Genomic DNA, 19541 nt, shown 5'->3' with positions numbered 1-19541 from the left:
ATCTTTGAAGATGAAGCTCTACAACTTATTTATTACCCACCGTTGAACTTCATCTTTTCCCCTGGGGTACAAGCAGAGAATTCTATGCAACGCCGTAAAGACGGTATAGAGTTAATCAGATACTCGCAAATAGTAACAATGAGCTGCACACAGATAGATAACGCAGCTAGTAAGGTTCTACGAACTTAATTATAGGCGAAGTTGCAAGGATCTATAAAATCATATACAACGCGTCGTGAATGATCATAGACGACAAACGACCGGTCATCCTATCTATTATTGTAACTGGCATGAGTAAATAGTATGCAATGGCGCATACCATTTACGGCTCATCGTTTATATGTTGAGGGAAAATGACGCATTGTTGGCCAAAGGCCAACTAGATGCAAGATTTGGCCAACTAGATGCAAGAGGACGTGACGTCCTATTGGTTTCTTGCCAAACAAAGCGTCATTCGCAGCATTGAATTCCAAATGATTTTAGTGAATGTAAGCGATTGTTTGTTTCTTTAGCAGTTACGTGGAACAATAATCATTACAATTGTAATTGTTTAAAAAGACATAGAAAAGTACACGCACACACAAAAAAAAGGGGAGTCATCATGATGTTTGTGTTCCAATTTGAGTCCTGACTATTGTGGGAAGATGATCTATTAGGTTACTAGTTATATAATTATTAAAATCATTTATTTGCCATCCAATAGATGAGTTACACAATAGTAATTATAATAACAATTCAAATTACAACTATAGCTGGTAATTACACAATAACTATGTTTATATGTTTACAGTAAAATAACAAGATAACAAACTTCAATGATAGAAATACATCATTGCACCATAAAAAAAACTTTTTCTTCTTCATATTCGTTGCGAATGAAAGGTTGTGTTGCCATTAGTGTACTTACTTTGTTTAGGAACTAACACGGGCTGTTACAAATTGCCAAAATGACGTTCGTTATTTCTTATCCTTAGTATTATTATTATCTGTTATAACAGTAACAATAACAATGAAAAAATAATAATTATTATTATTATAATAAAATAATAATCATAACAACAAGAGTTATACTGATGGTTCTGAAAATAACAATAGTAGTGATAATCAATATTGAAAATATTTTAAGTGGCATAAACGTGTTGGATGATTTCTCGTTTATGGTTTCATACTAAAACGACCTATCACGAAGAAGCGAAGTAGAAACATGACCGGTCATCTTGTATATTATTGCAACCGACATGTGTAAATAGTTTGCATTGCTGCATACTATTTACAACTCGTCGTTTATGTTTTTGAAGTGAAACAACCAATCATTTCACTTACTAGATGAAGATGACACGACATCATCTCGGTTTATTTTTCAGACGATGCATCATCTGCAGTGTTGAATTCCCACTTCACTTACTTAAAACAAGAATTAATTTATTTATTTAGTTTTGTCAAGTTTTTTGGATACCCAATTTACTTAGGATTAAGAAGAATCAAAGACTTATGCGTAAACTAGTCGAAATGGTCCAATTTCAAAAGAAAAATGAATATGTTTGTGGAAATTGGTCATTTTAAGGAGTATTAAAAATAATAATAAAATTAAAACTCCTAAAAGAACGATAGAATAAAAATCAATGAGAAAGATATTAACTTCTTATTGACTAATAATATGAATTTCTACTTATTAATTAGGGAAATTATCATTCATATACCCTATAGATACTCTGTTATCAAAAATACTACAACACTTTAAGGGTATATCAATTGTCCACCCTAAGTTGAGAAAATGTATATGCCGTCCACCAAACTGTTACTTGCCATTTAAATAGGATAACGCCAGAGGGGTAATTTAGTCTTTTCATAAGATACAAGTGATAATAAAAGAATTTAAGGGTATACAAGTGATAATTTTTAAGGGTAAAATCGTCAATTCACTATCATTCCATTAACTTTCAAACGGCAATTAACGGTTTGGTGGTCGGCAGATAACTTTTGCCAATTTAGGGTAGACGATTGATACACCCTCAAAGTGTTGTAGTATTTTTGATAACAGAGCATCTATAGGGTATAAGAATGATAATATCCCTATTAATTAACAAAATCTATATTGATGAGAGGAAAACAAAGCTCAATATATATTATTATTCTGAAGTCTTCTAAAGGCATAGAGCTGCACCATGGTTCCATATTGAAGAGCATTCTCAGGGTCCCCCACTACTTAATTATGTCGTGCTTTAATGAGATTAAGATTTTATTTGAGATTAAGATTTTATTTGAGATTGAGGTGTTGTACCTCTTAAGATATAGCTATTGAAAAGTCAGTCCACCAAAGCTGATTTTTCCATACAATTTGGCTTGGCAAATTGGAGGTTGGTGCACAAATATTTGACAAATTGAAGCCATGCATGCATGAAGATTTTGGTGCCCACCAAAGTTGATTTTTCATTCTAAATTCAATTTGTCAAACTAGCAAATTGTAGCCAAATTGGAAAGCTATAGGTAAGCATTGCTTCCCTATAAATAGAGAGGAGAGGAAGAGCTTCAAATCCATCCCAGAATTGTGAGAGTTAAGACTTGAGAGTAATTGTAAGTAAAGCAATTTGAGAGATTTAAGAGAACTTTTACTTGAGTGCTCTAATGAGGATCTATTTGGGTGTATTAGGTATTGGGTTTTGAGAGTTTTTTTCAATTTTGTAAATTCCCATTTATTAGTAAAATTATCTTCTAGTATTTGCCCGTAGACGTACGCTATAGTCGAGTCACGTAAATTATTATGTCCTATTTTTTCTTTATATTTATTTGTCACATTTATATTTTTCTAGAAGTAGCAGTCACCATAATATTAGTAATTGCTCAACTCATGCTTACGCAACAACAACTGTTGTCGAAAAAAGGTATAACTATGAAACAAATGTTAATAGTATGTAGGAAATGCAATTTTTAAATAATTATTTTGATAAAACTATTAAAGATATAATATATTTTTCATCATACAAGTAAAAAATCATATCAACATAACTTTTTAGCTGCAGCTATGCAACCTCAATCCCAAACAAAGCCTAAAAATATAGGTGTTGTCTATGTTTCATTTCTTCAATGTCATGTTCGTCACCTTATTCTTCTATGGCTAAATCAATTTACTATTTTCTATTGGTTGCTTTCTATCAACAAATATCTCCTCCTATTCAGCCTCTAGAAAAATATCTACTGAGTGAATGCAGTTTATTACTTGAATTAATTAACTACTTTTCAAATTCTAAGGAGGATTAAAGGTTTTAGCTTGCAATGAAGAGTACGTAGACATTATTAACATGTTCCAATGAGATTAATCAATCTAATTAATATTGAGATAAATCTTGTCCTGATACAATAAGGCGTTGTTCTGAGCGAAAATGGTTTATTAACTTGGATTTGTTAGTACAGCATCTACCGTATGCGAAATTAGGGTAAAAGCTCGTTTAGTCCCTATATTTTGAAGTTAGTACCTGTTTAGTCCCTATATTTTTAAAAATACCTCAAATCATCCCTACCATTAAATTATTGACACTTTTGCCATTATCTTTTGTTCCTTTTAACTTATTTTTATAATATTGCCCTATTATAATAATTTTTTAGATATTATTAAAAAGAAAAAATAACCCTATTATAATAATTTTTTTAGACATTATTAAAAAGAAAAAAATAAATTACCAGTTTAACACCAAAAAATAAAATAAAATAAAATAATATATATTAATTTTTGTGGAACACACTCTTGAGATAAAATATTAATTTTTCTAAAAAAATTGATAATGTAATTTTTTAAGATATTAATTTTTTAGACATACGTGAGCTTCCACAAAAATTAATATATACCTTTTTTGTTTTTATTTTATTTTTGAGTTTAATTTGATAATTTAATTTTTTATTAATATCCAAAAAAGAAACATTATTGTAAAAATGTAATATTGTAAAAGCAAGTTAAAAATAATAAAAAATAATGGCATAAGGGTCAATATTTAGTAGCAGGGATGTTTTGAGGTGTTTTTAAAAATACAGGGACTAAATGGACATTAACCTCATAATATAGGGACTAAACAAGCTTTTACCCTGCGAAATTAATTATTAGTATGACCATAAAACCTTGTAAAGTTGCTTTGCAATTATCACGTACTTAAGTGCTCGAAGGTTGGTTATATTGAAATTATTTTAGCCTCGAGGCCTGACTTAGAAACATTGATTGATAAATGGGACACATGATCCGCATAGATAACTTCTGGAGCCGCTTAAAACCTGCCAACAAGCAAGATTTGATTTGTCTCAATTTATCCCGAATGATAATATTTGCGATTGTTCTGAATTTAGAAGATGTGTTGAGTTTGTCGGTGTGTCAAGCACTAGCTTTCATTTAATCATTTGTCAGTTACGTAATTGTAGTCAGAATAGTTTGTTAGCGAAATGATGAATGAGGATAAAAAATAATAATAATAATTCTCTGAAAGTTTTTAAATTTTGTTAATTTAAAATAAAAAATTTAAGTAAATGATTTTATTTTTAATTATAATTATTGAAAACTTATGATAGAAACTTATGGAAAGGCCCTGATTTGAGATATAAATGAAAAAAAAAAACTATATATATTATAAGATATATGGAAAAAAAAAAAAAAAGAGGAAACACAATTTCACGGAAGCTGAAAGTTCATCTCATTCACGGCTAAATTTGAGAGAGCGAAAAGCCAAAAGCCCACGACCCTTTCTCAAGCATTTTATCAAACATCTCGTGTTCATAACTGCCTGTAACTACGGCTAACAATGGCGGGGCTCCCGACGGATATAAACATTGACATACTAAGCCGGCTATCCATTAAGTGTCTGCTGCGTTTCAAGTGCGCGTCGAAGTCGTTTTGTAGCTTAATCGACAGTCAAGAATTCATAAAGATCCATCTCAAACGCTCCATTGAAACCAACACCAATCTCAGCCTCATTCTTTCAGGTACACCAGCTCCTATCTTACTCTCATCACGTTACTGGGGCGGTAAAATCTTCTCCGCAAGCTTGGATTCTTTGAATCTTGGTGTAGAACTTGATCACCCTTTTAAGAATTGCAAAGGGAGGACTCCAATTATTGATTCTTGCAATGGATTGATTGCTCTCAAAAATGATGAAAATGGCATAGCTTTTTGGAATCCATCAACCAAGGAACATCTAATACTACCCAAGTTTTGGGGTGATTTGAAAGATAAGGTTCACAGGGTTGTTGATGGGTTTGGTTATGATGCTGTTCATGATGACTACAAAGTTTTCAGACTTGTACAATTTGTTAGAGAAAATGTCGAGTATACTGAAGTTTCTGTTTATAGTTTGAGAAGTAATTCTTGGAGACGGATCAGAGTCGACTTCCCTTACTATATTCTTCACGGTTGGGATGGTACATTTGCGGATGGTCATGTACATTGGTTGGTAACGAACAATCCTAAAGATGATATTGAAAATCTGATCGTCGCATTTAATCTAGAAAGTGAGGAATTTCAAGAAGTGCCACTGCCTCATCTAGAGGATAAAAAGAATGTACTTGTTATGTTTGTGGGCAATTTCAGTGGATGTCTCTATTTCAGTTGCCTTTGTAATTACCCACAACCTGTCGATATATGGGTATTGAAGGGGTGTTGGACTAAAGCGTTTTCTTTTCACCGAAGTGTTGGCGATTATGTGAAAGCATTGGCTTATTCAAAGAGTGAAGACAAAGTTCTAGTGGATAAGTTTAAGTATGGTGAAGAAGATGATGATATAAATAGATGGGAACTTTATTGGTATGACCCACAAAGTCAGAAAGCTGCTGATCAGGTGACGATTCATGGTGTCCCGCAAGGTTGTCGTGATACACTTGTTTGTGTAGATAGTCTTGTTTCACTAGCTGCTTATGCAGGAAGAGGTGTGGCAGGCAGAGAAGGAAGAATGAGTTAGAAAAGGTAAAATAACATGAAGTTATAATATTTTTGCTCGAGCAAGTACAATACTTCATTACTTGAATACTAGTCACTTTAGTTTTAGTGATAACGGATTTACTCTTATCTCGCAACATAATCTAGGTTAAGGTTGTTTAAGGTTTATTTTTCTCACTATTGAGGCAGGATAGATAAATGACTTTCTCATATGGTCTATAGTATAGAGCCCTTGTGAATCACAGAGAGATAAATATTTGTCCTGAGTAGACTGATTATGATTTGTCCCCGTGCATTCTTCGCAGCACTTACGTATGGCCTGATGGTGAATATTGCTTCAAATTGGAATAAGACCATGAAACAGAGTGAATAATTATTCAATCTAATGCACATCGGACATCTTTGGGAGTTAAAATAATCTGATTTTTTTTATCCTATTATTTTCTATATTCTGAGATTATATGTGTTCGTCCGATGTTTTTCATTTTTTCAGGTTTAGGGTGGCTATTCGATTGGGAAGCTTGGCTAGTCTTTGGAAAGTCTGGTGGTTACAATGGCCATTACAAAAGGTTTCATTAATACTTTTTGTAGCACACATCAAAGTTATGCTTGTTGAAAGTCAGGTTCTGTCATATTATCTCTTTATTGCGCGGATAGTTTTAGAAGCTTTTACATGCAAACAGAGTTGTGAAAGCACTTTTGACAGACGCTTGTTATTCCTTAGATTGACATGCTTGTATGATTCACTGTGGAACTACTAATTCAGTGATGAATTTAAAATGATTGTCTTTCAGGTTAAATTTTGCTTAGCCCCCACTTAAATCAACATTCATCAAATTTCCCTCAGAATTTTGGAAAGTCATTCCGTTAGTTTGACTTTTAAGTTGATGGTTGACCATTGTTAACTGATCAATATTCATGTTTGCTCCTACTGTAATCTAACAGTACCTAAAAGGCAAAAGTGCCTGAAAACTTTTTGTGTGTGTGTGTGTGTGTATATATATATATATATATATATATAGTCCTATTCTAGTGCGGACGCCCTCATTTTTTCTTTTTTTATGCTGACATTCTTTTAAGTCATGGGGTTTAAGAGAGTATCCGCATTAAAAAAAATGAGGGCGCCGAACCTAAGAATGATTTTATATACATATATATAGAATTTGAAGCTAATGAACCAAAACCACACTATGAAATCAAATAATTTGAGAGAATTTCATTCATGAAAAGATAATAATGTATATATAATAGAATAAAACTTAATTAGTTAATCTGCATATCTACTAATTAAGAAGATCTAAATTAACAAGAGCAAAACAAAGCTCATTATTAGTATCCTGAAGTCTTCTGAAAGCATAGAGTTGCACCATGGTTCCATCCTGAAGAGCATTCTCAGCGTCGCCCACAACTTGTTCATGCCAAGATCCTCTGAGATTATATTTACAGGCATTGGTCATGTGCCACTTCTTTAATGTCACATTCGTCACCTTACTCACACATGGGTGGATCAATCTTACATTATGCATTGGTTGGTTTCTATCAACAAGTAACTCCTCCTCCTCCGCCTCAAGAAAATCATTCATTATCTGTCGTTCTGGTATGGAGAATCGAGGATTGGCTTCTTGTATCACTTTGTGTCAATTTTTTGCTGAATGACCAGCACAACTTTTGAACCGCCCATCTCCTCAATCTTGTTCTTGCAGCTTGCCGGCATCTCCGGTACCACCGCTTGTGCTGCTGCTGCTGCAGCACCGTTTTGATTGTCGACCATCATCATTGTATGATTAACAGACACAAACGATACAAAAGAAATTGAACAAAGATATTCAAGAAAGCTTTACAGTTAATGTTGTGGCCATCCTATTTATGAAGTATATGTAGAATTAAGTAATCCTAGTCCGTATGAACAAAGGATTTTAGCGCCAAATCTAATTCTCAGATTATTCGAAATATTTGTGTCCTGATACAATTAGAACTTGGCAACATCATCAAATTATCACCGCTAGGGGGTCTTGGCGCCAAAATTGGTCTTTAGGGTGAAGGGCTCTTTCCGACAGTGTAGAGATTTCCGAATAATTAATCTGAGAATTAATTAGTTTGATTACTTGGCCGCCTAAAACTTTGGTTCATGAAGGGCGTTTTGGAATAATTAGGAAACTCATTTTAAGTGCCCCCAAGACTAGCCTAGCCTAGTATTAGTTCTCTTAGTTAATTTATGTAGTTTTCTCAAGTTTTTTGGATGCCCACTTCAGTTAAGATTAAGAAGAATCAAAGACTACCAAATGGTTGTGGATCAGTTGGCAGCGCAGGCTGAGTTTGTGGGAAGAGCTCTCGGGTTCGATCCCCACTAAACACGTCATTTGCGAGGGGTAAAGAGCCTTAACTGTGACTACACCCCGAATTCGGATTAGTCGGGACCCAATGCAGTTGCCGGATACTGAATGGCTTACACCAAAAAAAAAAAAAAAGAATCAAAGACTTGTGTATGCGTACATTTGTGGAAATTGGTCATTTTTAAGAATATTAAAAATTAAAATAAAATTAAAACTCCTGCAAGAACGAGAGAATAAAAATCAGTGAGAAAATTATTAACTTACTAAAGATCATTATATACATAATTCATTGGTCTATTGTCTTTTAATTTTTATAATCTCCCGTTCTGCTTCTGTTCTTGCTCTACTTTAGCTTCTAGAACTTCACCTTCAGAAACTAATAAAGTAAAGTTGGGTCTGTACTACCGACTACCTTTGTTTCCATTAATTCGGTGCCAACTTTATTATCAATTACTTGGTTAAAATCTTTGAAGATGATGAACTACAGCACCTTCAGTTGCCATACAAGCACAGAATACGTACAAACAGTATACAGAGGCACAATTAAGTGTAGACAGATAAATAAAGTAGCTAGTAAGGTTGAAGGAACTTAATTAGAGACAAAGTAGTAAGGATCTACAAAATCATATATTGGCAACAACCAATATTTAGTGAAATTAGATAGATAAAGTGGTGAATTTCTTCTTCTGTTTGCTTAGATCTAAAGACAGTGATGGAAACCAAGATTTTAAGTCAACATGACCCGTAATATACAAACAGCAGCTTATATAATTCATATACAGGATTGTTAGCAATAAGCTAATAACCGATATTTTTAAAAATCCAAATCAATAAAAGGTCGAAACAACTACCTTAGATGTATAAAACAGAAAAATGTTATCCAATCAAATCTGGACAGAACAAAATACAAAGAATACAAGGCTTACACGGAACAATTAATTCCTCTTCTCAGTGCAGACTTGACAGCAATTCGGGTATTATCTCTGCACTGTTCATTTTGTGCAAATCCACTCCACTAGCTCCGCCAACCTAATGTCAAAAAACCTCAACAAAATATGCTTTTATGAGAGCTAAGACGATCCATAAAGACCCACCAAGAATAACAGTATAGTTCTCAAGTGATAAAATTACCTATAATGATGGCAAGGGATAAAACACACCTTAATTTGCATGATCCAAGGCAAGCAGCGTACAACAATTAATGATGCGGATTTAAACCATATACCATTCAGTTAATATCTCACCTCTTTGCATGAGCCAAGTATTTGTGGCATCAATTTAACCTAAAAATTAAAGTCAGGAATTAATACTAATTTAAGTACCACATCAAAAAGCAAAATGAAGGTCCTGTATAATATGATATCGATCCCTCACATTACCCTACACACACACACACACACACACACACACCCACACACACCCGGCCTATTCTCTTGTAATACTTTGTTTGATATTAGTAAAATTTCCATGACATCTTCACAAGTGCATATAGTTTTTGCCAAGAAAATTTCATTACCTTGGTTGCAAGAAAAGCCCCAGGCTAGCTTCATTCCGTTAACAAACTCAAATTCGTTCTCCCCATTTTCCTCATCCTGCAACAATTTTGACGGCGATCAAAATTTTCGTATGTGGTTAGATATTTGAACAACTCAAAATCTTTATGAAGTTCAAAGAATAAATCTAAGGGATATTTCATAAGCATTAGTGCATGTTTATGGTTGCAGTAGATTTTCAAGTAATCACAAATCAGAAAATCAATGGTTGAAGTTGAAAAACAAACAAAGGAAAAGATTGCGTAAACTAAAAACAAACAGAGGAAAAGATTCCGTAAACTCAGTAAGCAACTTGCAGAAATCCGAATTAGAACATCATCTCCAGTTTTCTCAATAGCATTGGCTATGAGGTCACCGATCAATGCGACCTCGTCGGCTGCTGTTTTCCCAACCTATTTGGCAAACACCCAACAATGACACAGGGTTACCATAGGGTCGAAAATTATTAGGTGCAGATATCCGGACCGATTTTTGTGGGGACGTACGTCCACTTTTATAATTTTTTAAATATTTTTTACGGCGTTGTAAATTCCCATAGAGAAGGGCTCTAAAAATTATAGAAACTAATTAGTTCAGAATCCTAAACTTTGTTAAAATTTGAGAAAATTAATATGGTAATAATATAATGCTATTAAATTATTGCACCATATAGTGTAATAACTTTTCTGGACTAGATTACTACTCATAGAAATTATTTAATTTAAGATCCTGGACTTTATTAAAATCCTGAAAAACTATTGTTGATGTCGAAATCCGATTGAGTCGGTTAGCGATTTGATACCAGACTTCCGCATTAGCATTAAATTTATTTGGTGGAGAATCGATTGGGTAATTGTCAAGATGTCCTGTGACCACTGGCGATTAACCTGCAAATACCTAAAATCACAGAAGACGGTCAGAGGCGCCGGAAGTTTTTCCGGCGTGAACCCTCCGACGCTCAAGTTAGTTTCTAGGCCTTTCGGAAAAATTTGTGCCACCACTCATGTGGCTTAATAAACATTGCCTTAAAACCCAAAGCTTTTCGAGTAATTTACAAAAAGTAAAGTAGAATGTAAAAGAAAGAATTTTCCATGAGAGGAAGAGAGAAAAAGATCCCCAGGAGAAGAGAGAAAAAATAAATAAATAATCTCCCTTAGGTAACTCCCCACTCCCCTCTTTCCCCCTTTATTCTCTCCCCACTCTCATACGTTAAGGATGAGGTCAAAGTCACGCCTCCACTCTCCATTTCTTTCTCCTTTTTCCGTTACCAAACAATTATCATTATTCGAGTTTAAATCCTAGACAAAAGCAGTTGTTTTATTAAAATCTTGAATTTGAAGAAATCTTGTACAATTCAAGCAACATAATATAATTACAGTGATTAGTTCTCCCACACGTCAGCTGACAGGTTTTTTTTTGAAAAAAAAAAAAAAACTTTTGATTCTTCACCATGATTCGGTTTGCCTCTAGTCTCGCCTCTAAATTCACGTTCGGCCCCGTCTGAATTTTACTCTCATTTATCTTTTCTTTATTCATTTAATCGGAAGGCTGGTAGTAGGTTGAATTTGCGTGGAAGCTGCAGTCAGATCATTACGGTTCAACTAGTTTATCAGGGCAAAAAAAATTTTGTTAGAGGACAAATCGGTTTTGATGAACTCTCCTTGATGCTAGCGAGTGACTCATCTGATGATCCCTCTTTAATTTTCCGCAAAAGCAAAACATAACCTTGACGGAATTAAATGCCTTGTTTTCTAATGTATGGACATAAATTTGGGGTGGAAAATTTTTGTACACGTGACGTGGGTTTTTTAATTAGTTTTTTTCAATCCCACGAATAATTTCAGATTTGCACAGGATCCTAATCTTAAAATCGAAAATTTTATGCCTTTTACTGAGGGAAATTGTGGCGGTGCCAGATTTCACGAGGTTGAAAACCCCGCATGCATGTCATGCAGATCGATTTGGTGTGTGCCTGGTAATTAATTTGAAACTTTGAAACTATGATGAATGCCATTTTGCAGGCATAAAATATCTACCGGTCTTGTTCAGAGCCTTACTAATTGTAGGATTCAAGGCAATGACAGTAGGAGTGGATATCGAGGTTTCAAGGCAATGAAATTAGGAGTGGATATTGCGGATATAATAGAGGGTGTTGATGCTGCTTTTCATATAGTTGCGGACTACTGGAGTGACTTAACCCGACCAGTCAAGTCATATGATCAAATTTCCAGATTTAATTACCTTTAGAAGTTTGCTCAGGTTGACAGTCTAGGATCCTGAACTTTACCAAAATTTAAAAATGGTGTAATAGTTGTTTGGTAACGGAAAAAGGAGAAAGAAATGGAGAGTGGAGGCGTGACTTTGACCTAATCCTTAACGTATGAGAGTGGGGAGAGAATAAAGGGGGAAAGAGGGGAGTGGGGAGTTACCTAAGGGAGATTATTTATTTATTTTTTCTCTCTTCCTCTCATGGAAAATTCTTTCTTTTACATTCTACTTTACTTTTTGTAAATTACTCGAAAAGCTTTGGGTTTTAAGGCAATGTTTATTAAGCCACATGAGTGGTGGCACAAATTTTTCCGAAAGGCCTAGAAACTAACTTGAGCGTCGGAGGGTTCACGCCGGAAAAACTTCCGGCGCCTCTGACCGTCTTCTGTGATTTTAGGTATTTGCAGGTTAATCGCCAGTGGTCACAGGACATCTTGACAATTACCCAACCGATTCTCCACCAAATAAATTTAATGCTGATGCGGAAGTCTGGTATCAAATCGCTAACCGACTCAATCGGATTTCGGCATCAACATTTGGCGCCGTCTGTGGGGAAACGGTACGAAAAGCCAAACTTTTATCTCTATCATAGCGAAGGCAGGATATTATCATGCACAAATCAGAGCAAGTTCTATTTTAGTTTCGAATCCACCAAAGAAAATCCAATTAATCGGTAATAAGTAACACAATTCTGATGTTTGCAAGCTTCAAATCGGTAATTGCCTTCAATTTACTTATCTATATGCGTGATTTATTGTATTGAATGATCAATTTCGTATCTTACAATCTTGGTATTGCTTAAATTTATTTCTCCATGAGTCTAATGATGATTAATTTTATTTTAATTCTCGGATTCAATTGTGCCATTCCAAGAGCTGTTTGTTTAAATCGTAAACAGCCATTCCAAGAGCTGTTTGTTTGACCGATTAAACAAGCATGCATGCATTTAGTCAATGCACTTAGTCAATGAAAGTCATGCAATCGCCTTGGTTTTCTTGATTGGTGGGACTGAATTACAGTTGATCTATTCCACAGTAGAAAATCAAATGGAACAATTAGCTTGAGTTTGCTTAATTTATATGCATGAATATAGTAAAATCTGTGGATTAACATGATACTAATCGGAGAAGTTCGGTGTGCTTCTCACCGTTCCAATTTATCATTTCATTTACGTGAGCATGAGAAATTGATTACAGAGCACAAGTTTAAAATAAACATATATTGAATATATGAAATCATATCACAAACTAGTGCCCACATGCTTATTGCTGTATAGGCAACTTTTGGTCATGTGCTTGCCATTAAAGTTTTGCATAAGTTCCAAGTTTAGATGCTAAGATCTCATCCACTTTTACAATCGGATTATGCCATGGTTTCAGCATAATTGTGATGGATTAAAACATTTGGAATGAGGATTTAATTACTGATTGGATGCAGAGATGTGGAGTTTGTAATTTTTGAAACAGGTGATTAGAGAGGATTTTTAGAAGTAGTGATGCAAAATAACACACAGAAGACGTTCGACAAAATGACCGCAAGATATGAAACAAATCCGTTGCCTTAAATTGTTGTCAGTGCCATGTCCAAAGGCACCTCAGGATTCAGAAAGAGCTCAGGAGTCTACCGAAAAATACTCGGAATTAGATCGGTAAACTCACTTAGCTCGTAATCAAGCTTCAATTTGGTCGTCAAGTCATACATTTATCTAGAATTTCTGATTCTTTTGCATGATTATTCATGAAATCTCACATGCAACGGTATGAGGTCCATATTCTTGTTATTAGTATTATATAATAAGTCATTTACTTGCTTTGACAAGAGTGTACATTTATTGACTGTTAAGCATGATAACGGTATCATATATGGACATAAATCCAGATCCCTGATTAATTCTTTGATTGGGCATGCTTCCTCGAAAAATCAGTCTATGAATCGATAACATACACATCACAGTTCGAGTTTTGCTTCAATCTTTCTTGATTGAATTGGATTATATATGACTTTAAATAGAATAGATGCAATTGAAAAAAAAATCATTCATTCTTTTTCTTTTCTTGTTTAAAATTGTTTAAGTTAGTAAAAGATTAAAAGCCTTAAAATATGTTCAAGGTAAGACATAAAACCTTAAATTGACAATAGTTGTTTAAAGTTGCTTAAGTCGGTACAAGGTTAGAAGCCTTAAAACCTATTCTAGGTAAGGCATAAGACCTGAAGCAAGTGCAAGGTTAGAAGCCTTAAAGCCTATTCTAGGTAAGGCATAAGACTTTAAGCAAGTGCAAGGTTAGAAGCCTTAAAGCCTATTCTAGGTAAGGCATAAGATCTTAAACCGATAAGAGTAGCTTAAAATTGCTTAAGTCAGTTAAAGGTTAAAAGCCTTGAAACATGCTCTAGATAAGTCATAAAACCTTAAATTGATGATACCTACTCACCCATGGCGCGGTCAGCAGAGGAAGGAAAATAAGTTGCTTAAGGCTTTAAGTTTGTAAAAAATTATAAACTTTCTAGTTTCCAGTCTTGATTCATTTCACTCTCAATACTAGAAACTGGGGGACTGATGTTTGGTAACGGAAAAAGGAGAAAGAAATGGAGAGTGGAGGCGTGACTTTGACCTAATCCTTAACGTATGAGAGTGGGGAGAGAATAAAGGGGGAAAGAGGGGAGTGGGGAGTTACCTAAGGGAGATTATTTATTTATTTTTTCTCTCTTCTCCTGGGGATCTTTTTCTCTCTTCCTCTCATGGAAAATTTTTTCTTTTACATTCTACTTTACTTTTTGTAAATTACTCGAAAAGCTTTGGGTTTTAAGGCAATGTTTATTAAGCCACATGAGTGGTGGCACAAATTTTTCCGAACCTAGAAACTAACTTGAGCGTCGGATGGTTCACGCCGGAAAAACTTCCGGCGCCTCTGACCGTCTTCTGTGATTTTAGTTATTTGCAGGTTAATCGCCAGTGGTCACAGGACATCTTGACAATTACCCAACCGATTCTCCACCAAATAAATTTAATGCTGATGCGGAAGTCTGGTATCAAATCGCTAACCGACTCAATCGGATTTCGGCATCAACAATAATTCTTTTTGAAAACTTGGCACGAATATTTTGTGGCTGATGAGTCTATATGTTGGACACTTTATTTTCTTTTACAAATTCTTTTTTTATTTAGATGTTACAAAATTTATGTGAGAACAAAAAAATGATAGAAATAAAACATGATGCTATTTCCTAGCTCCTGAGCAAATGGGTTTCATAAACACATTAGGACACTGTACGCTAGAAAATGAAAGAAAGAATTAACAATAGGAATGTTTTAGGTTATTTCTCAAAGAGTAATAATACGGCCACAAACTCTTGTACAAACTTATTTTGTACAAACTTATGTGGCATCAATTCATTGGTTAAATTAAATATCTATTGGTCCACATGATTTATTTTCATTATTTTGTATTTTCATTCAACCAATGAATTGATACTACATTAGTTTGTGGCTGTATTATTACTCATTCTCAAAAGCATTAGGACTAATTAAATATTAATTAGATGAAACCTTAGCTAGAAGTAAAGGGAAACCCGAAATGAAACTTTGAATTTAATCACAATTACCTTTCTTGTAATTAATAACATCACAAATTAATTTACAAGATCAATTTTTCTGAATTGGCTAGAAATTAAGCTTTCACAAGATTTTGATCTTACCGAGAATTGAAAAAAAAAAATTCTGCTGAAAAAATCCAAATAATATTGCATCCGGCGCCAAAATCTTTATTAATTAGTTCATAGAGGGCTTCCCAGAACGCTTTTTAGAATAATTAGGAAACTAATTTCAAGTACCCGTAAGCCTAGCCTAGTTCTCTTAAACAACAATTAGTTTATCTAGTTTCCTCAAGTATTTGGGATACCCAATTCACTTAGGTTTACTGTCCTTATAAATATACTGCCTCAACCGAGAACTGCCCTAGCTAGCTTTAGTTTCTTGAAGATAATATAATTCGGTTTGATTATTAAGTTCTTTCATTTTAACGATGATGGTTTCTGCTGATCATCATCCTGATGGTGGGTCTTTTGAGCGCCTTATGAGAGAGGCAGAACAAGCGGCAAAAGGTGATGAGGACTTGAAACAGAGACTGTTAACGGAGAGAGTCGTCAGAGAATTTGTTAAGAGGTTAGTTCAAGAACAGGAGGCGGCGGTTAATTACGAGATTAGCGTCTTGGGCTTTCATGTGCCTGAAAGAAATAGAACCAAGCCGCCGCCGCATGCTGCAGATGATCATCATGATCATCACCAAGAAAAAAAGAGACGCTTTGAACAGATAATTAATAAAAAGTCAAGCAGCAGTAGTATTGTAACACAAGAGCCAAAGAAGCAGCAGCGGCAGAAAATGAGGAGAAAGATCACTAATCGAACCCGTGCAGCAGCGGCGGCACAAGTAATAGAAGTGGTACCAGAGATGCCGGAAAGATTCAAAAACGAGATTGAGGAGATGGGTGGTTCAAAAGTTGTGCTAGTCATTCAGAAAAAATTGATGATGTGTGACACAACCGAGCGACACAACCGATTCTCAATACCTATAGGAAAAATAAAGAATGATTTTCTTGAGGCGGAGGAGAAAGAGAGGCTAATTGATAGAGGGGAAGCAATAGAGGATGTGAAATTAATTCAGCCATGTGTAAGTACGGTGAATGTTAGGTTGAAGAAGTGGGACATGGACAATAGCTATACTTTGAATCTCACTAGAACTTGGTATAAAGAGGCTGTGTGCAACACTGCCAATCAACTTGAAATTGGATCGAGGATGCAGCTCTATGCTTTTAGACTTGAGCATAACAATAATGAGCTTTGTTTTGCTCTTGTTAATTTAGATCTTGTAAATAATTAATTAATTAGTAGATTGTTGGATTATGTAATCTATATATTACATTTTTTTTAATGAAATTCTCAAGTTATTTGATGGAACAATCTTTGATTTATATCTATTAAGCAACAAAACAAACCACATCCCAAGTTATTTCTTCCCACGCATGCGATTATTGGATTTATGTTTAAGCACAATGTTTAAGATGCTGATTAACAACTATTAACAACTACTTGCTATCGTCCATCATCGGCCATGCCTTGCATGCAGTACTGTTCTTAAGTGAAAGGTTTTTGCAAAGTCCTTATTCTTTGTTGAAAAGAATTCGCTGTCCAAAGTTTTCATAAATATGTCTCATGTAAAGCCTTAAAGTCTTTCCTAAATCCTAATAACTTATATCGCTCAAATCGTTGACCACTTTTGACCAAACAAATTATGCCGTTAATATATGTCTAAAATAATTATATATTCTCCTAAATGTTGTTAACCGTACTAAAGTACTAGTATATTTCTCTTGTTTCCATACTCGATCGTTTTCTAACCAAAAGTGTTTTATTGTTCTCGCCTTTCGCAACTCTTTACTTATATAATTTATTTCACTTTTAGGCTTCGTTGAAAATTGTTGTTTAGTAGCTGTGGCTTCTAAGGCAAAGTATTTAGTAAAAGTGATAATTATAGTTTAGAAGTTAATGGTTCCCTCTCATTCTGTATATAATGTTGATATATAGTATGTTGTTGGAATATACCAATGTCATATACTAGCTTCTCAAATATTAATGTAAGTAGAATTTTAGTAAACCAATTTATAAAAATACTTGTGAGGTGTATTTATTTATTTATTTTTGATGACATGAGACTATTGCTCAAATTACAACTCATATTACATGAGAGTATAACTGATATGTACAATCATATATATATTGAGACCTGTTAACATCAATGCTGATATGGCACCGCTCAGATTTTTAACCCTCTCAAATATTCGAGGGACGTCAACTTCCCGCCTGGGAGAAAGACTGCTTTCACTCAAGCTCTGAGACTCCAAAAAAGGACATTTAAATTAAACCCCTGCAATGCGTCTGCGGAGGCTCGAACCACTTCCCTCACAAATGTGAGGGAGTGGCTCTAGCCACTTGGGCTAAGCCCCAGTGGTTGTGAGGTGTATTTATTTAGTACTTGTTTGTGGGCGAAATGTGGGTGCAAATGTGGACCAATAACACAGAGACACGTGGCAAGAGGAGTCAATAAAGTAAAGCCATTTCGTTTGTCCAGTACGTCAGGATAGTTCAAAGGAAATTAAAAAATAAGCTCCTCGAAGAAAAAGGCCAGTTTTGGTAATATTCAACAATCAAAGGTCATTATCAAAAGTCAGATTTTGGTGGTTGGAGCCCGTGCATAAACAGTGCACGCCACTATGTGAGAAATCGAAAATATCTATCTTTTGGCTAAGGATGAGGGGCCAATGAGAATGAAGACTCCTTGGTTGGGCAATGGAAAAATGCCATGTCGGCTATCCTCTCCAACTTGACAGCATCCCAAAAAGTAGCAAGACCATAAGCTTGAGAGGTTGCCACGTGTACAATAATAAAAGCAAAAAGGTGACTGGTGGTTTCTTTTGACAAAGTGGAATTTAAAAAAGATAGAGAAAATAAGTTTTTGAATAAAAATTTATAGAATAATTGAGTCTAAAAAAGTTCTTAAGTTGACTTAAAAAGGGAGACTAAATCACAATTATAATAGAAATAAATATATTTTCTGTAAATTAACTTAAAAATGAGAAACTAAATCATAATTATAATAAAAATAAAAAGTACTTTCCTAAGTTAACTAAATCTCATCCTTAATTGACTCTAATGAAAATATAAAGTCATAAAATAATAGAATACCATAATTGACTCTAATTAAAATGGAAGGTCCTAAAATAATTAAAGTTTAGAATTTTAAAATTCCTAAATAACGTCGTGATCATCTTTGCCTCCCAAACCTAAGCATGTCATCATCTTAGGACTACCCGGCAAATCACACAAGTATCCTCACCTGAGGGAAGACAACCATTAATTAAGCGCCGTGTGGCCAAAATTACCAAAGAGATCCTTAGGTACACTTAACAAAAGCTCAAGAATTTCTCCCCGTAACCAACTCCCATTCACTGAAAAGTTACTCACTCATTTCTTCCTGAGGGCATAGATAAATTGCTTTCTCGTATGGTATATCGCCCTTCTGAATCGTCGAGAGAAAAATATTTTCTTGAGTAGATTGATTATGATTTGTCCCCATCCGTTCTTTCCAGCACCAAGCCTGATGGTTATTATTGCTTCAAAGGGTTCTCAATTAGTTTAATTAGCATGTAGAAGAGGGATTGGAATAAGAGCAATCAACAGAGTGAAGTAAATTTGTGAAATGCCTCAATATTGTTCAATCTAATGCACATACAAAAAGGACACCTTGGAGCTTTAAATAATCATAAGCTTGGTTGGTCGTTGGAAAGTCTAGTGATTATGATGAACACTGAAGGGTTTGTTGAATACTTTATATAGTGCTCATCATCAATTAATGATATGCTTGTTGAAGGCCAGAGTTTTCTTGTTGGAGGCCAGATTTTGTCATATTACCTCTTTGATGTATAAATGGTAGGAAAATGTTTAAC

The 19541-nt window shown here is 34.5% G+C and overlaps 1 protein-coding gene across 1 annotated transcript; it reads left to right on the top strand.

Annotated features, from left to right (window-relative positions):
- The first annotated feature begins 4637 nt into the window (after positions 1-4637).
- On the top strand, positions 4638-6748 carry LOC18044597 (F-box protein CPR1). Its single transcript, XM_006437388.2, has 2 exons — positions 4638-5938; positions 6405-6748. Exon 1 carries the CDS (start codon positions 4782-4784, stop codon positions 5931-5933), a length of 1152 nt encoding a protein of 383 aa, XP_006437451.1. The 5' UTR covers positions 4638-4781; the 3' UTR covers positions 5934-5938; positions 6405-6748.
- Positions 6749-19541: the final 12793 nt, after the last annotated feature.

The sequence above is a fragment of the Citrus clementina genome, unplaced genomic scaffold (assembly GCF_000493195.1).
Source record: "Citrus clementina cultivar Clemenules unplaced genomic scaffold, Citrus_clementina_v1.0 scaffold_4, whole genome shotgun sequence".
NCBI lineage: Eukaryota > Viridiplantae > Streptophyta > Magnoliopsida > Sapindales > Rutaceae > Citrus > Citrus x clementina.
This window is presented reverse-complemented; position numbering and strand designations above follow the sequence as displayed.